General features: G+C 41.4%; 1 protein-coding gene across 2 annotated transcripts in view; it reads right to left on the reverse strand.

The window, feature by feature from the left end:
- The window catches only part of LOC132783044 (cyclic nucleotide-gated channel beta-1-like), a 30,285-nt gene that overhangs the window by 2,318 nt on the left and 8,959 nt on the right, over positions 1–19,008 (reverse strand). The window contains exons 4-12 of one of the 2 annotated variants that reach the window (XM_060788095.2): positions 17,897–17,930; positions 16,643–16,697; positions 15,395–15,530; positions 15,143–15,185; positions 11,161–11,239; positions 9,045–9,126; positions 8,865–8,889; positions 5,678–5,834; positions 2,490–2,565 (exon numbers count right to left, since the gene is read on the reverse strand). In XM_060788095.2, the coding sequence (XP_060644078.2) occupies positions 2,490–2,565; positions 5,678–5,834; positions 8,865–8,889; positions 9,045–9,126; positions 11,161–11,239; positions 15,143–15,185; positions 15,395–15,530; positions 16,643–16,697; positions 17,897–17,930 (687 nt within the window). Of the gene's footprint in view, positions 1–2,489; positions 2,566–5,677; positions 5,835–8,864; positions 8,890–9,044; positions 9,127–11,160; positions 11,240–15,142; positions 15,186–15,394; positions 15,531–16,642; positions 16,704–17,896; positions 17,931–19,008 lie in introns of both variants that reach the window. The other variant, XM_060788094.2, reaches the window with a different exon arrangement.

The following is a 19,008-nucleotide window of genomic DNA, read 5'->3' on the forward strand; positions in this document are numbered from 1 at the left end:
GGATAGATAGATAGATAGATAGATAGATAGATAGATAGATAGATAGATAGGATGGATAGATGAGTAAATAGATGATTGATGGATAGATAGATAGATAGATAGATAGATAGATAGATAGATAGAAACAGACGGACAGACAGACAGACACAGACAGGATGGATGGATAGCTAGATGAGAGAATAGATAGTTGGATTGATATATGGATGGATGGATAAATAGAGAGAAAGGGAAGGAGAGAGGGAGACAGACAAACAGACAGATAAGGAGACAGAGGGGGATGGAGGGAAAGGAAATAGATAGAGAGAGAGAGAGAGAGAGAGAGAATAAGAGAGACAGACAGAAAGACAGATAAAGAGAGAGGGGAAAGGAGGGAGGGAAGGAGATAGACAGATACTAGATAGATAGATAGATAGACAGAGAATGAGATAGATGGATGGATTGATAGAGAGAGAGAGAGAGAGAGAGAGAGAGAGAGAGAGAAGGATATGGATGGATAGGTAGATAGAGAAGGAGATAGATGGATGGATAGAGAGAGAGAGAGATGAATGGGTGGATAGATAGATAGATAGATAGATAGATGATAGATAGATAGATAGATAGATAGATAGATAGATAGGATGGATAGATGAGTAAATAGATAGATGATTGATGGATAGATAGATAGATAGATAGATAGATAGATAGATAGATAGATAGAGACAGACGGACAGACAGACAGACACAGACAGGATGGATGGATAGCTAGATGAGAGAATAGATAGTTGGATTGATATATGGAAGGATGGATAAATAGAGAGAAAGGGAAGGAGAGAGGGAGACAGACAAACAGACAGATAAGGAGACAGAGGGGGATGGAGGGAAAGGAAATAGAGAGAGAGAGAGAGAGAGAGAGAGAGAGAGAATAAGAGAGACAGACAGAAAGACAGATAAAGAGAGAGGGGAAAGGAGGGAGGGAAGGAGATAGACAGATAGATAGATAGATAGATAGATAGACAGAGAATGAGGTAGATGGATGGATTGATAGAGAGAGAGAGAGAGAGAGAGAGAGAGAAGGATATGGATGGATAGGTAGATAGATAAAGAAGGAGATAGATGGATGGATAGAGAGAGAGAGAGATGAATGGGTGGATAGATAGATAGATAGATAGATAGATAGATATAGATAGGATGGATAGATGAGTAAATAGATGATTGATGGATAGATAGATAGATAGATAGATAGATAGATAGATAGATAGATACAGACGGACAGACAGACAGACACAGACAGGATGGATGGATAGCTAGATGAGAGAATAGATAGTTGGATTGATATATGGATGGATGGATAAATAGAGAGAAAGGGAAGGAGAGAGGGAGACAGACAAACAGACAGATAAGGAGACAGAGGGGGATGGAGGGAAAGGAAATAGATAGAGAGAGAGAGAGAGAGAGAGAGAGAATAAGAGAGACAGACAGAAAGACAGATAAAGAGAGAGGGGAAAGGAGGGAGGGAAGGAGATAGACAGATACTAGATAGATAGATAGATAGACAGAGAATGAGATAGATGGATGGATTGATAGAGAGAGAGAGAGAGAGAGAGAGAGAGAGAGAAGGATATGGATGGATAGGTAGATAGAGAAGGAGATAGATGGATGGATAGAGAGAGAGAGAGATGAATGGGTGGATAGATAGATAGATAGATAGATAGATAGATGATAGATAGATAGATAGATAGATAGGATGGATAGATGAGTAAATAGATAGATGATTGATGGATAGATAGATAGATAGATAGATAGATAGAGACAGACGGACAGACAGACAGACACAGACAGGATGGATGGATAGCTAGATGAGAGAATAGATAGTTGGATTGATATATGGATGGATGGATAAATAGAGAGAAAGGGAAGGAGAGAGGGAGACAGACAAACAGACAGATAAGGAGACAGAGGGGGATGGAGGGAAAGGAAATAGATAGATAGAGAGAGAGAGAGAGAGAATAAGAGAGACAGACAGAAAGACAGATAAAGAGAGAGGGGAAAGGAGGGAGGGAAGGAGATAGATAGATAGATAGATAGATAGATAGATAGATAGGGCAATAGAGAGACAGAAAGAAAGAGAGGGGGATAGATAAACAGAGATAGGGAGATAGATAAATAAATAGACAGAGAAATAGACGGACGGACAGACAGACAGTCTGGATATATGTATAGAGAGAGAAAGTGATGGATAGCTAGCTAGTTAGTGTGCTCTACTACAGCTCCCAGGATTCCGTAACCATGACAAGTGGTGCCAAACTGCATCCATTCTCCAGTGTAGACGCTCCTTGCAAGTCCCATCCTATTCCCACCCACCCCCCAACTGCATTCCCTATCACCCCCAGGCAGCTGCAAGAGGAAAGGGGACTCCATGAACCCCTGATGGCATTAGCTGCTCTTGCAAAAGACAGATAAGGCCCACACACACACACACACACACACACACACCTTTTTGTGTCCCTCACCTGTCCACTTTCGTCTGTTTTGGAGACCGGGTGCGGCATGACTTTCTCCAGTTCCTGAGAGAGCCATTCGAACACACTAATAATAATAATAACAACAACAACAACAACAACAACAATTATTATAGTTGGCCATGTAGCCCTCAATCCCACCCAATCCCTAATAATAATAATAATAATAATAACAACAGCAACAGCAATAGCAATAACAATAATTACAGTTGGCCAAATAGCCCTCAATAATAACAATAACAACAATAACAGCGATAACAATAACAATAATTACAGTTGGCCAAATAGCCCTCAATCCCACCCAATCCCTAATAATAATAATAATAACAATAACAACAGTAATAACAATAACAATAACAACAATAACATTAACAATAAATATAGTTAGCCAAATAGACTTCAATCTCACCCAATCCCTAACAACAACAACAACAACAATAACAATAATTATAGTTGGCCAAAATAGTCCTCTATCCCACCCAATCCCTAACAACAACAACAACAACAACAATAATTATAGTTGGCCAAATAGCCCTCTATCTCATCCAATCCCTAATAATAATAATAATAATAATAATAATAATAATAACAACAACAATAACAATAGCAATAACAATAGCAATAATTACAGTTGGCCAAATAGCCCTCAATAATAACAACAATAACATTAAGAGTAATTATAGTTGGCCAAACAGACTTCAATCCCACCCAATAATAATAATAATAATAACAACAACAACAACAAAACAACAATAACGGCAATAAAAATAACAATTACAGTTGGCCAAATAGCCCTTAATAATAACAATAACAACAACAACAATAATAATTATAGTTGGCCAAATAGCCCTCTATCTCATCCAATCCCTAATAATAATAATAATAATAATAATAACAACAACAACAACAATAACAACAGCAATAACAATAGCAATAATTACAGTTGGCCAAATAGCCCTCAATAATAACAATAACAACAATAACATTAACAATAATTATAGTTGGCCAAACAGACTTCAATCCCACCCAATAATAATAATAATCTTAAAATCTTAAAAGATGATGCTGCCAAGGTGATGCATGCCATTTGCCAGCAAATATGGAAAACACAAGAATGGCCATCAGACTGGAAAAAATCAACTTATATCCCCATACCAAAAAAGGGAAATGCGAAAGACTGCTTCAACTTCCGTACAGTGGCCCTTATTTCTCATGCCAGAAAGGTAATGCTCAAGATCCTGCAAGAAAGAAGACTCCAGCAATACATGGAGCGAGAGTTGCCAGATGTTCAAGCTGGGTTTAGAAAAGGCAGAGGAACGAGAGACCAGATTGCCAATATCCGGATGCTGGAGAATGGAGAAAGGCAGGGAGTTTCAGAAAAACATCTACTTCTGCTTCATTGACTATTCTAAAGCCTTTGACTGTGTGGATCATAATAAATTGTGGCAAGTTCTTGGTGGGATGGGCATACCAAGCCACCTTGTCTCTCTCCTGAGGAATCTGTCCAAGGACCAAGGAGCAACAGTCAGAACTGACCACGGAACAACAGACTGGTTCCAGATTGGGAAAGGCGTCCGGCAAGGCTGCATCCTCTCACCCAACCTCTTTAACTTGTATGCAGAACACATCATGCGAGGATGTGCGGGGCTGGATGAATGCAAAGCTGGGGTGAAAATTGGTGGAAGAAACATTAACAACCTCAGATATGCAGATGACACCACTCTGATGGCCGAAAGCGAGGAGGAGCTGAGGAGCCTTCTAATCAAGGTGAAAGAAGAAAGCGCAAAAGCCGGGTTGCAGCTAAACGTCAAAAAAACCAAGATGATGGCAACAAGAATGATTGACAACTGGAAAATAGAGGGAGAAACCGTGGAGGCCGTGACAGACTTTGTATTTCTAGGTGCAAAGATTACTGCAGATGCAGACTGTGGCCAGGAAATCAGAAGACGCTTCCTTCTTGGGAGGAGAGCAATGTCCAGTCTCGATAAAATAGTCAAGAGTAGAGACATCAGACTGGCAACCAAGATCCATTGCCTAGTCAAAGCCATGGTATTCCCTGTAGTCACCTACAGGTGTGAGAGCTGGACCTTAGGGAAGGCTGAGCGAAGGAAGATAGATGCTTTTGAGCTGTGGTGTTGGAGGAAAGTTCTGAGAGTGCCTTGGACTGCGAGAAGATCCAACCAGTCCATCCTCCAGGAAATAAAGCCCGACTGCTCACTGGAGGGAAAGATACTAGAGACAAAGTTGAAGTACTTTGGCCACATCATGAGGAGACAGCAAAGCCTAGAGAAGACAATTATGCTGGGGAAAGTGGAAGGTAAAAGGAAGAGGGGCCGACCAAGGGCAAGATGGATGGATGGCATCCTTGAAGTGACTGGACTGACCTTGAGGGAGCTGGGGGTGGTAACAGCTGACAGGGAGCTCTGGCGTGGGCTGGTCCATGAGGTCACGAAGAGTCGGAGACGACTGAACGAATGAACAACAACAACAACAATAATAATAATAATAACAACAACAACAACAACAAAACAACAATAACGGCAATAACAATAACAATTACAGTTTGCCAAATAGCCCTTAATAATAACAATAACAACAATAACATTAACAATAATTGTAGTTGGCCAAATAGTCTTCAATCCCACTCAATCCCTAATAATAATAATAACAACAACAACCATAACAATAACAATAATTAGAGTTAGCCAAATAGCCCTCTATCCCACCCAAACCCTAATAATAATAATAATAATAATAATAACAACAACAACAACAACAATAACAATAACAATAACAATAACAATAATTAGAGTTGGCCAAATAGCCCTCTATCCCACCCAAACCCTCATAATAATAATAATAATAATAATAATAATAATAATAACAGTCATAATTATAATACCTCTCTATGTTTCTTTTTTCTTCTTCTTGACACTTTTGTGTGTGCCTATTCTATACTTTTTATCTTCAATCTCTTTGTTTCCTAACTTTTAGAACTTTGGGTTCCCGTCCATGCCTACAACAGCCACTAGGTGGCAGGCTGAACACATGTTTTTTCTTTCAGATTGAGCAAAAGTTTCAGAAGGGAGGGTTTGGGAAATCAATGCCCTTACAAAAGGGAGGCCGATATTAATAAATATATTGATTAAAAATATATTGATTGTAATATAGATAGGTACCTGACCCCATCGCCCCCGAGGCTCCTGGGAAACAGGGAGACGCTGAGGCTGGACTGGCTCGCCGTGGAAGTCCGGTGTTTGGTTCCCGCGGAGCAAGGAGAGGCGGATGGGCAGGGGTCCTTCCCTGGCAAGGGGGCTCCAGTCTCCTCCGTCATCTCTGTACAAGGAGATAATAATAATAACAACAACAACAACAACACCATTTGTGTTCCTGGGTGGTCAGTGCTATTTCCTAATTGGATCTAGCATTAAAACATGGGGAAAGTTTGCCAAACTGGACTAAGGTTGTCTTTGCAGAAGGAAGGGACATCCTGCTATACCACATTTTGCAATCATTTTCCATTGAGTATCTCAAGTTTCAACATATTTCAAAATATGGCCATGGTCTAGAGGCATTTTCTCCTGATGTTTCGCCTGCATCTATGGCAAGCATCCTCAGAGGCAGTGAGGTCTGTTGGAACTAGGAAAGTAGGGTTTATATATCTGTGGAATGACCAGGGTGGGACAAAGTGATGAAGGCTTGATGAAAATACATAATTCACATATTGGAAAATATATATTTGATGTAACCATATTAGAAGTAGGAGTTAGAAAATATATAAGAGAAATGTATGTATGTATGCATGGCCTTCACTTCACTTGACTTCTTAAAAGCTGCAAAATTAGAGAGGCGTGCATCTAGGAAAAGGAATGTCTAGAATCCTGGCCGATTTCAAGAGGCCCCATCTCAGTACCAGGCACCTTATTGGAAGACTAATGAGGTGGCCATTAAGAGGTTTCAGGAAGAACCATTGGCAACCATCTTTGAGAGTTCTTGGAGAACAGGAGAAGTTCCAGCAGATTGGAGGAGGGCCAATGTGGTCCCAATCTTCAAGAAGGGAAAAAAGGATGACCCAAACAATGACCCATGTCCGGTTAGCCTCACGTCAATACCGGGCAAGATTCTGGAAAAGATTGTTAAGGAAGCGGTCTGCAAACACTTAGAAACAAATGTGGTCATCGCTAATAGTCAACATGGATTTATCAAAAACAAGTCATGCCAGACTCATCTGATCTCTTTTTTCGATAGAGCTACAAGCTGGGTAGATGCGGGGAATGATGCCGTGGATGGAGCGTACCTGGATTTCAGGAAGGCCTTCTTTGACAAGGTCCCCCATGACCTTCTGGCAAGGAAACTAGTCCAATGTGGGCGAGGCCAAACTACGGTGAGGTGGATCTGGAATGGGTTAAGTGGACGAACACAGAGGGTGATTCTCCCCAAGGCTTCCTCCTCTTCATCCTGGAAAGAAGTGACAAGTGGAGTGCCGCAGGGTTCCCCCCTGGGCCCGGTCCTGTTCAACATCTTTATTAACGACTTAGATGAAGGGCTAGAAGGCAGGATCATCAAGTTTGCAGACGACACCAAATTGGGAGGGAGAGCCAAGACTCCAGAGGACAGGAGCAGGATTCAAAGGGATCTCCACAGATTAGGGAGATGATGAGCCAAAACTAACAAAATGAAGTTCAACAGTGACAAATGCAAGATACTCCACTTTGGCAGGAAAAACGAAATGCAAAGATACAGAATGGGGGACAATGCCTGGCTTGAGAGCAGGACGTGGGGAAAAGATCTTGGAGTCCTCGTGGAAAGGAAGTTAAACATGAGCCAGGAATGTGATGTGGCGGCAAAAAAAGCCAATGGGATTTTGGCCTCAGGCATCAAGAGGAGCCTAGTGTCTAGGTCTAAGGAAGTAATGCTACCCCTCTATTCTGCTTTGGTTAGACCACATCTGGAATATTGTGTCCAATTCTGGGCACCACAATTCAAGAGAGATATTGACAAGCTGGAATGTGTCCAGAGGAGGGCGACTCAAATGACCAAGGGTCTGGAGAACAAGCCCTATGAGGAGCGGCTTAGGGAACTGGGCATGTTTAGCCTGAAGAAGAGAAGGCTGAGAGGAGATATGATGAGGGCCATGGATAAATATGTGAGAGGAAGCCACAGGGAGGAGGAGGGAGCAAGCTTGTTTTCTGCTTCCCTGGAGACTAGGACACAATGGAACAATGACTTCAAACTACAAGAGAGGAGATTCCATCTGAACACGAGGAAGAACTTCCTGACTGTGAGAGCCGTTCAGCAGTGGAACTCTCTGCCCCGGAGTGTGGTGGAGGCTCCTTCTTTGGAAGCTTTTAAACAGGGGCTGGATGGCCATTTGTCAGGGGTGATTTGAATGCAATATTCCTGCTTCTTGACAGAATGGGGTTGGACTGGATGATGGTCCAGGAGGTCTCTTCCAATTCTTTGATTCTATGATTCTATGATTCTATGAAGACCTTATCTTAGGATGGATGGAGACTCTTGCTATCAGGTCTAGTAGACATTCTGGCGATGGTCCTCATTAATAGCAACTTTTCAGATAAGGATGCTAATGAAGATTGGCAAGGTGTTGAGTTTGAAAATATGCGATTGAAGTCAATGTAAAAGTAGATTTTTGTGACGCACATTGTGATGTCTGTATGATGCATGCATAATTATTTTAAAAGGTATATAAACCAAGGATTTCCTTTGTTCTGAACCCTTCTTTCCTGGCTTACCAGGAGGGTCCATATCCGGTTGGCGCCAACCGAGAATAAAGCCGTGCTTTTCAGTTCTCAGGATCTCTCTTTGTCTCTTTTCCTCAAACCTTCTACCTGCCGTTTCAAAAGGACTCTTGTCTGCTGGAGCTAGGTGTGAATGTTTCAACTGACCACCTTGATTAGCATTTGATTAGCATTTTTGCAGATTGCTCCAGGCACTTCTAGGCAATCAAATGCTAATTAAGATGGTCAGTTGAAACATTCACCCCTAGTTCCAGCAGACAAGAGTCCTTTGTCCCACCCTGGTCATTCCACAGATATATAAACCCTTTTTCCTACTTCCAACAGACCTCACTACCTCTGAGGATGCTTGCCATAGAGGCAGGCGAAACGTCAGGAGAGAATGCCTCTAGAACATGGCCATATAGCCTGGAAAAACCTACAACAACCCAGTGATTCCGGCCATGAAAGCCTTCGACAATACATTAAAATATTATAATTATAATATTATATTATTGTAATATATTTATAATTTTGTGGTAACTACAAACACCGCAAAAGCACTGTTTGTAGAGTTTGCAAAAAGGTCTTTGGAGAGAAGATCTGCTTTGGAGAGGATGTGTGTACTCACCGGCCTCTGAGTCCGAATCCCCTTCCTGGAAGAGAAAGGGAGAAGAGCGCATTGAGAACTTGAATCCTGTGTGGATTCCTGGCCAGCATTCACACAGGGCGCATCTACACTGCAACAGCTGGGAGGCTGCACGGAAGACATCCCAGTCCATGTGTTTTGGACAGTGTTTCCGCCGCTTACCTCCACATACCCCGTGTAGCCTGGATGCGGCATGATTTTCTCAAAGCCTTGCGCCAGCCAAGTCAGCACCTTCTTCCCTCCGCTGGCAGAGAGAAACGAGAAAGAATCAGGCACAAAGGATGACCACCTCACCCCTCATAGGAAACCTGCTACAAAACAGGAGCTTTTTTGTTGAGTTCCAGGGGCAGAGAAGCAGATGGCGGGAACAGAAGAACGGCCTGCCTCAGGGGAGCGTGCTTGCTCCATCCATGTTCAACATCTACACAAATGACCAGCCACTGCCAGAAGGGACAGAGAGTTTCATCTACGCTGATGATCATGTCATCACCGCCCAAGCAGGGAGCTTTGAAATGGTTGAACGGAATCTTTCCAAAGCTTTAGGTGCTCTTACTGCCTATTACAGGGAAAACCAGCTGATTCCTCATCCATCTAAAACACAGACGTGTGCTTTTCGCCGTAAGAACAGACAAGCATCTCGAGCTCTGAGAATTACTACCTGGGAAGGAAGGAATCCCACTGGAGCATTGCAGCACACCCAAATACCTGGGGGTCACTCTGGACCATGCTCTTATTTACAAGAAGCACTACCTAACTGTCAAACAAAAAGTAGGTGCTAGAAATAATATTGCACGAAAGCTGACTGGCACAACCTGGGGATCACAACCAGACACAATGAAGGCATCTGCCCATGCACTTTGCTACTCTGCTGCTACTTTGTTACACCAAATTTGGACACAAGACACCTCTCAGGCCAACGAGTGACCATCACTCATAAATACACTGAAAAACACAACAGAAGGGACTTTAAAAGGCAAAAAATACACAAAACCACATATATACACATATATATACACACACAAAACACATATACACGGACCGAGCCGCAGCAATGCATGGCAGGGGACAGCTAGTAATTATCATAATAATATTAATATTATTAAAATATAAAAAATCATAATTATAATATAATATTATTCTATTAATTATATTTTTACATATACAAAACCACATATATACACATATAGACAAATATATACATACAAATATACACACACAAAACACATATACGCAGACTGGGCCACAGCAATGCATGGCAGGGGATGGCTAGAAATTATTATAATAATATTAATATTATTAAAATATAAAAATCATAATTATAATATTCGTGTGGCATGTGACGGCTAGTAATTATTATAATATAATAATGTTAATATTATTAAAATATAAAAATCATAATTATAATATAATATTATTGTAATATATTTATAATTATATTTTTATTATATTATCACGATAATACAATATAATTATAATTATAATATTCACGTGATATGGGACGGCTAGTAATTATTATAATATAATAATATTAATATTAAAATATAGAAATCATAATTATAATATTATTGTAGTATACTTATAATTATATTTTTATTATATTATAATGATAATACAATATAATTATCATTATAATATTCACGTGGCATAGGACAGCTAGTAATTATTATCATATAATAATATTAATATTACTAAAATATAAAAATCACAATTATAATATAGTATTGCAATATATTTATTATTATATTTTTATTGTATTATAATAATAATACAATATAATTATAATTATAATATTATTTGCATGGCATGGGACGGCTAATAATTATTATCATATAATAATATTAATATTTATCATATAATAATATTAATATTATTAAAATATAAAAATCATAATTATAATATTATTGTAATATACATATAATTATATTTTTATTATATTATAATGATAATACAATATAATTATGTTATTAATAATACGATATAATTATAATATTATTAATATTGTTAAAATTATGATGACGATCCTGCTTTCGTCTCTTTGTTGGAACACAAAGCTGTTCAGGTGAGCCAAACTCCAGGTATGAAAGACATTGTGGTTTCATAAACTTTTCCCATGTGTTTATGATAGAACTAATTAGGAAATAATAGTAATTATAATCCGGGAACAACAATCGTGTTATGGAAAAAATGCATCTATCTCCTGCCTCTAAAGAAAGGGATCCTCGTCACCCATAATATCAATTTCTGGGTCATTTCTATGAGATTTGAGGGATGCGTTTACATTTCTCCCAATGGATGTTGATCGGAGTCGGACGGCAAGTTGTTTCCTTCGTCGTCCTCGTTGTCCAGGTCGGTCACCTCTGGAAAGGAAAGGCCAACAAGGTAAGGAATGGTCGGCCATTCATTCCTGCCCGGCACACCTTGAGAAATAAGTACTAGGCATGTGCAATCCATGGTTTCTAAATCAGCGGTTCTCAACATGGGGGTCGCGACCACCAGGAGGGTCGCTGGGCCATTTTCTGGGGGTCGCGAAGGCATCTTGGTTGGTCCTGCCCCCTCTGCCTCCTCAGGGGCGTGGGCAGAGGTGGCCCTAGGTAATTTTCAATGGTAAGCAAACAGTATTTTGGTGTGTGTGTCCCTCAACCAATCACTGATATATATTTTCTGTTTGTCACATTTGGTTCAATTCCATCATTGGTGGAGTTCAGAATGCTCTTTGATAGGCTTGGGTAACAACGCAAAAATTTGTTTCTAAAATCGATTTGTAATTGGGGGTTTTTTTTGTTTCAATATTTAAAATAATTACAAAACTTTCCCGAAAAAAAGTTTTGGTATTTACGAAATTTCGTAAATATTTACAAAACATTTTGTAAAGATGGCGCCCTTTTTTTTTTCAATATTTTTTAAATATTTTTTAAATTTAATTATTAATTTAGTAGAATAGGGATTAATTATTATTAATTATTATTAAGGAGGGAAGGCAGGCACTCACTCTGGCGGGCCCTCTCGCTCGCCGCTCGCTCGCCCCTCTCGCTCGCCGCTCGCTCGCCCCTCTCGCTCGCCGCTCGCTTGCCCCTCTCGCTCGCCCCTCTCGCTCGCCGCTCGCTAGCCCCTCTCAGCAAGCATCGGCAGGCGGCCATCGTACGTATTTCCGAAATGGACGGAAATACAAAAATTTTTGGCGCCTGCCGTTTCGATATTTAAAAACACTTCCAGGTTAAAAAAAATGTTTTGTAATCGTTTCGTAATTCAAAAATTAACGAATTTTTTAACGAATTACGAATTAACGAAACGAATTGTCCAGCCCTACTCTTTGATTGTAGGTGAACTATACATCCCAGTAACTACAACTCGCATATGTCAAGGTCTATTTTTCCCCAAGAGCGCCCCTGGGCAACATCAACTCTACCGCGACTGCTTACTTTGCGTAATGGATGAGCCGCCCCTGGGCGCAGGTTAGGTGAGGGCCGCTTCATGCAAAGCCTCGATTGCTCTCCCGCCGGCCGGCAGCAAGAGGCTCCATGTAAAGCCAGGCCGCATGGGGGATCCTCCTGTGCCCGGCTCTCACCCCCTGCCAGGTTTGCCGGAGGTACGAGCCTCCCTGCCGGATCTGGGCCCAGACTCCAGAATGCACCAAGCAACAGCAACTCCCAATTGTCAAGATATGTATATTTTCCGCAAACTTCTCCAGTATTTTATGTTGGTCATGGGAGTTCTGTATGCCAGGTTTGGATCAATTCCATGATTGTCGGAGTTCAGAATGCTCTTTAATGACAGGGGAACTATATTCTCAAGCAACTGCAACTCCCAAATGTCAGGGTCTATTTTCTCCCGATGTCTCCAGTATTTTCTGTTGGTCATGGGAGTCTTGTATGCCAAGTTTAGTTCAATTCAATTGTTGGTGAAGTTCAGAATGCTCTTGGGTGGCAGGTGAACTATACATCCAAGCAACTGCAACTCCTAAATGTCAGGGTTTATTTCCCCCAGACTCCACCAGTGTTCAAATTTGGGCATATTGAATATTCGTGCCACGTTTGGTCCAGATCCATAGTTGTTTGGGTTCACAATGCTCTCCAGATGTAGGTGAACTACATCTCCCCTAAATCACTGCCAATTCCTCCCAAACCCCTCCAGTATTTTTCGTTTGACATGGGAGTTCTGTGTGGAGGTCTCAGTGGTCTGTGGAAGTCAGAGCTGAATCGGTTGAAGGTACTGCAAATCCCATCATCTGTTTTCCATACTCCCTCAAATATATTTTTTTCTGATTAATCACTATTGTGACTCAGTTTGATTCTGAGTCTGATACTGAACCCTGTGGGTCTTGTAAACCAGAGTTCCCTGATGAAGAGGATGATGGGATTCAGATTTCTGTTGTGCCTGCCTCAGAAAGTGCAGCAGGGGAAACATCAAGTCAGTTCTCGGGGAAAAGAATGTCAGTGGGAGAGATAACGGCCAGGTGGAGTGGTCTTCGCCTCCCCAGCCTTCCCACGGTGATCTAGTCCAGCTGGACCAAGATAAAGAGAGCCTTGAAGATAGTGAAATAATGAGCAGGCAAGAACGCTTAGAATTCACAGTCCGGAGGAGCTCTCGCTTAGCTGGTAAGCGAGAAGCCAAGTCGGCCAAGGGTCATCGCAATGCGTTCATGATTGCAAAGGGTATTTAGCCTTCTGGCTGACAAACGGGAGTTGTCAGTTCAACGTGGCTCTTTCCATGCAAACTTCTAGGGATTAACCTTGGCTTTAAGCAGCACGCTTTTGGCTTCCTGAATCTGGGATTTTGGGTCTTGTGTTTCACAGTTTTTCAATCTTGTTTGATCATTGCCTAAAGGATTATGCTTCATGTTTTTACCTTTGGATCTTGGGAACTGCGTTTTTGCATTTAAGCCTCTGTCCTGCTTGTGGAACTTTTGCATTTCTTATTCTATGTTTTGCTTTTTTTCTCAATACACTACAAAATCTATGGTGGTGTTTGGGAGCAAGGTGAAACTACCCTGAGTTGCAACAATCACAATGCTTTAATTATGTTGAATTTGTAACAATAAAAACACACCCTGCCTATCACATATTTACATTACGATTCGTAACAGTAGCAAAATTACAGTTATAAAGGAGCAACGAAAATAATTTTATGGTTGGGGGTCACCACAACACGAGGAAGCATATTTAGGGGTCACGGTGCTAGAAAGGTTGAGAACCACTGTTCTAAATTGTTCTAAAGTACTTACAAAACTAAAGATCTGGTGGTGAACACTAGGGGGCGCTGGTGCTTTGCTTCTAAAGTTCTGGTGTTGAAAATTTCAGAACTCAAACACAACTTTCCAAATTTCATTATTATTTCGTTATTGGTGGTTTTTATGACAGAACCTATTAGGAACTGCCATTTATAATGAAATTTTGAAAGTTTTGTTTGAGTTCTGAAATTTTCACCACCAGAACTTTAGCAAAAACTCTTTTAGCAAAAACTCTGACACAACTTTCAAAATTTCATTATTATTTCGTTATTGGTTATTTTTATGACAGAACCTATTAGGAATTGCCATTTATAATGAAATTTTGAAAGCCATGTTAGAGTTCTGAAATTCTGGTGGTGAAAATTTCAGAACTCTAACAAAACTTTCCAAATTTGATTATTATTTCATTATTGGTGATTTTTATGACAGAACCTATTAGGAACTGCCATTTATAATGAAAATTTGAAAGCCATGTTAGAGTTCTGAAATTTGCTAAAGATCTGGTGGTGAAAATTTCAGAACTCTAACACAACTTTCAAAATTTCATTATCATTTTGTTATTGGTGATTTTTATGACAGAACCTATTAGGAACTGCCATTTATAATGAAATTTTGAAAGTTTTGTTAGAGTTCTGAAATTTTCACCACTAGGACTTTAGTTTTGTTAGTACTTTAGAACCATTTAGAACCATGGAAAAATTTCCATTATAAATGGCAGTTCCTAATAGGTTCTCATAAAAATCACCAATAATGAAATAATAATGAAATTTTGAAAGTTGTGTTAGAGTTCTGAAATTTTCACCACCAGAACTTTAGCAAATTTCAGAACCCTAACAAAACTTTCAAAATTTCATTATAAATGGCAGTTCCTAATAGGTTCTGTCATAAAAATCACCAATAATGAAATAATAATGAAATTTTGAAAGTTTTGTTAGAGTTCTGAAATTTTCACCACCAGAACTTTAGTTTTGTAAGTACTTTAGAACCATGGATTTAGTACCTAAACCTCTTGAGAGAGGCACAGAACTCTTACCGAATCCGAACTCGTCTCCGTCGTTCAGTTCCTGGACTTCGGTCTGCAAAAGACAAGGATCGAAAGCCGTAGGATTAAACCACACGTTTGAGCATGCAAAGGGGATGACAATAACAACAACAACAACAACAACTCATGGGATTGTCCTATGGATCATCATGTCTAGGGTGCATCTACATTGTGGAATAAAATGGGATATTAATAAATAATAATAATAATAATAATAATAATAATAATAATGGGGAAACTGACCACGTCCTGGATGTCCATGCTGGCCTCGAAGCTCTTGGCCACGGCCTGGAGGGAGGGGTGTACGTCCTGTACGGCCGGCTGCGGGATGACCCTCCCCAGGCCCTGAGAGATCCAGGCCACCACTGCCCGGCCAGGGCTGCAAAGAGGAAGCATATCAATGGAAGGGAACCCCAAAGGACATCCAGTCCAGCCCCCTTCTATATACAGGGAGACACGCTCCGATCCCTCCTGACAGATGGCCATCCTGCCACTTCCAAATGATTTCAGAGGGGTAAGACACTCCCAAGGGTCACTCAGTCCAATACACAATCCGAACCCTCCCGAGAGATGGCCATCCAGCCACTTCCAAATTATTCAAGAGGGGTAAGACACTCCCAAGGGCCATCCAGTCCAATACACAATCGGACCCCTCTCGACAGATGGCCATCCAGCCACTTCCAAATTATTCTAGAGGGGTAAGACACTTTCAAGGGCCATCCTAGTCCAATACACAATCCGATCCCTCCCGACAGATGGCCATCCAGCCACTTCCAAATGATTTTAGAGGGTTAAGACACTCCCAAGGGCCATCCAGTCCAATATACGATCTGATCCCTCTCGACAAATGGCCATCCAGCCACTTCCAAATGATTCTAGAGGGGTAAGACACTCCCAAGGGCCATCCTGTCCAATACACAATCCGATCACTCCCGACAGATGGCCATCCAGCCACTTCAAATTTATTCTAGAGGGGTAAGATACTCTCAAGGGCCATCCAGTCCAATACACAATCCGATCACTCCCGACAGATGGCCATCCAGCCACTTCCAAATGAGGGGTAAGACACTCCCAAGGGCCATCCAGTCCAATACACAACCTGATCCCCCTCGACAGATGGCCATCCAACCACTTCCAAATGATTCTCCCAAGGGCCATCCAGTCCAATACACAATCTGATCCCTCTTGACAGATGGCCATCCAACCACTTCCAAATGATTCTAGAGGGGTAAGACACTCCCAAGGGCCACACAGTCCAATACACAATCCGATCCCTCCCAACAGATGGCCACCCAGCTTCATAGACATTAGTAAGTTCATGGAGAAACAGGCTGATCGACTAAAAGACTCCTACAGTTGGAAGAGAACCCCACAAGATCCATCTGGTCCAAGACACCATCCGATCCTTCCTGACAGATGGCCACACAGCCTGCGTTTCAACACTCCCATAGATACCTCCCAAAAAGCATAAAATCCGTGGCGAATAAATACCTTTTTGGTGTGGATCCAGAATCCTGGGACTCATTGGAATCTTCTTGCTTCTTCCCTGGAATGGACACAAACACCATTAAGTTCCTCCAGCAGCATTCTCTCCAGACGTTTTGCCTGCATTTATGCATAATGGCCAGAGGAGTGTATATATAGCGTTCAGGGTGGGAGAAAGAAGCGTTGTCTGTTGGAAGCAACTGTGAATGTTGCAGTTAGCAAGCTTGATTAGCATTGAGTGGCCATGAAGTTTGCAAAGTCAATCAGTGAGGGTCTCTGCATAGAGGTAGCCTGGCCTCTGTTGCCAGGCTACCTCTATGCAGAGGATATGTGGATATTATTCCACAGAGGGTGCCTCCAGGCAACAACAACCAGGCTACCTCTATGCAGAGACCCTCACTGATTGACTTTGCAGCTGCAAGGCTACTCAATGCTAATCATCACGCTTGCTAATTGCAACATTCACACTTGTTTCAAAGAGGCAAAGGTTCTTTCTCCCACCCTGGACATTATTCCACACAGGGTGCCTCCAGGCAACAACAACCAGGCTACCTCTATGCAGATACCCTCACTGATTGACTTTTCAAACTTCATGGCTACTCAATACTAATCAAGCTTGCTAATTGCAACGTTCACTATTGCTTCAAAAAGACAAAGGTCATTTCTCCCACCCTGGATATTATTCCACAGAGGGTGCCTCCAGGCAACAGAGGCCAGGCTACCTCTATGCAGATCCCCTCAGTGATTGACTTTGCAAACTTCATGGCTAATCAATACTAATCAAGATTGCTAACCGCAACATTCACAATTGCTTCAAACAGACAAGGGTCCTTTCTCCCATTCTGGACATTATATATACACTCCACTGGCCAATAATAATAATAATAATAATAATAATAATACTGATGATATCTAGAACAACCTATATGATTGTGTCAAGGTAAGCAGATCTGTGCAAGCAGATCTAACTGCATAGATTATTATAACTTCTGGAGCAGATTATTACCATTTGCTTGGCCAGTGGGTCTTATGGAGGCTCCAAAGCATAGCCATGGCTATTGTGTGAATGCCCCAAGCCTGGCCTTGTGTGGAGCGAGAGCATGTTTTGCATGCGCACAAAGGCCATCTTCAAAGCAACAAGGAATGGAGGAGGATCGTGGAAACCACCCTTCTTCTCCATGACAAAAAGGATGAAACCATCTCACAAACACTGGCCAAATGGCTCCCAAATCGCCCCCTCTCCCTTCCCCAGGACCTTACCTTCTGCTAGTCTGCCCGGCTGTGGTTCTGGTAGCTTTGAGGATGGAAAAAAGAAAGAAAAGAAGCATCAGAAAGACCGGCGGGCATCGAAGAGCACCTTCAGCACCTTCACAAGGCGGCATTCAGAAAACTTTCCTGGTTGTCAGTTTGTTACGCAACACTACAAACTCGTGTCAATGCCTAAAACAGCCACTAGGTGGCATTCAGAAAACTTTCGTGGTTGTCAGCTTGTCACGTTGCACTACAGACATTGAATGTTTGCTGTATTTATGTTGTGCTCTGCCCTGAGTCCCCTTCGAGGTGAGAAGGGCGGAATACAAAGCTTTTAAATAAATAAATAAATAAATAAATAAATAGTGTCAATTGTCGCACCTCAGAGTAGATTCACCTTGTGGAAAAACACCAAACTGCACACAGCCAAAAGTCTTTATAGTTTATTAAAAATAAAAGGTAAAAAGTTCTTAAAAGCACCGTTAATGCTTCAAAAGATCAATATAAAAAAGCACCTTGAAGATTAATCCAAAAAGGCACCAGCAAAACAAAAACCCAAGAGAACATGACAAAGTCCTGAAAACATGAACACAAGGACTGCAAGATAATCCATATAAGGAAAGGCAAGCTTCTTGGTAAAACATAAAGTTGCTTTGACAAAGATTTTGTCTCAAACACACTGCTTAATACACTTTGCAAAACATGAAGGCGTTTCTCTGGCCTCCTTCCTGTTAGCTATTCTCACACTCCTTCGAACTCTGAATTCCAAACAGTCAGCCCGATCTAAGATTCCCATTTCATCAAGGTCAGGCTGCTCGTTAGTGTCTGCCTGGTTGCCTCCCTGCCTCCTATCAGGCTGAGACCTGTCCTCCTTCTCTGAGTCAATCTGCACCTGCACCTGGCTCGTTTCAGTATCAACACTCTCATTCCTTGTTGTGGGAAACTGCATTTCTTCACTGTCTATAACAGGGACATTTTGAATCAAGCTGTGAACCTGAGTCCCATCATCCTCATCAGAGACACTCTGTGGTTCCAACTGAGTCACATCAATGCCTACAACAGACGCTAGGTGGTGTTCAGAAAACTTTCCATGTCACTAGTGTGTTGTACTGTATGACAGA

This window comes from Anolis sagrei, chromosome 8 (genome assembly GCF_037176765.1).
Source record: "Anolis sagrei isolate rAnoSag1 chromosome 8, rAnoSag1.mat, whole genome shotgun sequence".
Taxonomy (NCBI): domain Eukaryota; kingdom Metazoa; phylum Chordata; class Lepidosauria; order Squamata; family Dactyloidae; genus Anolis; species Anolis sagrei.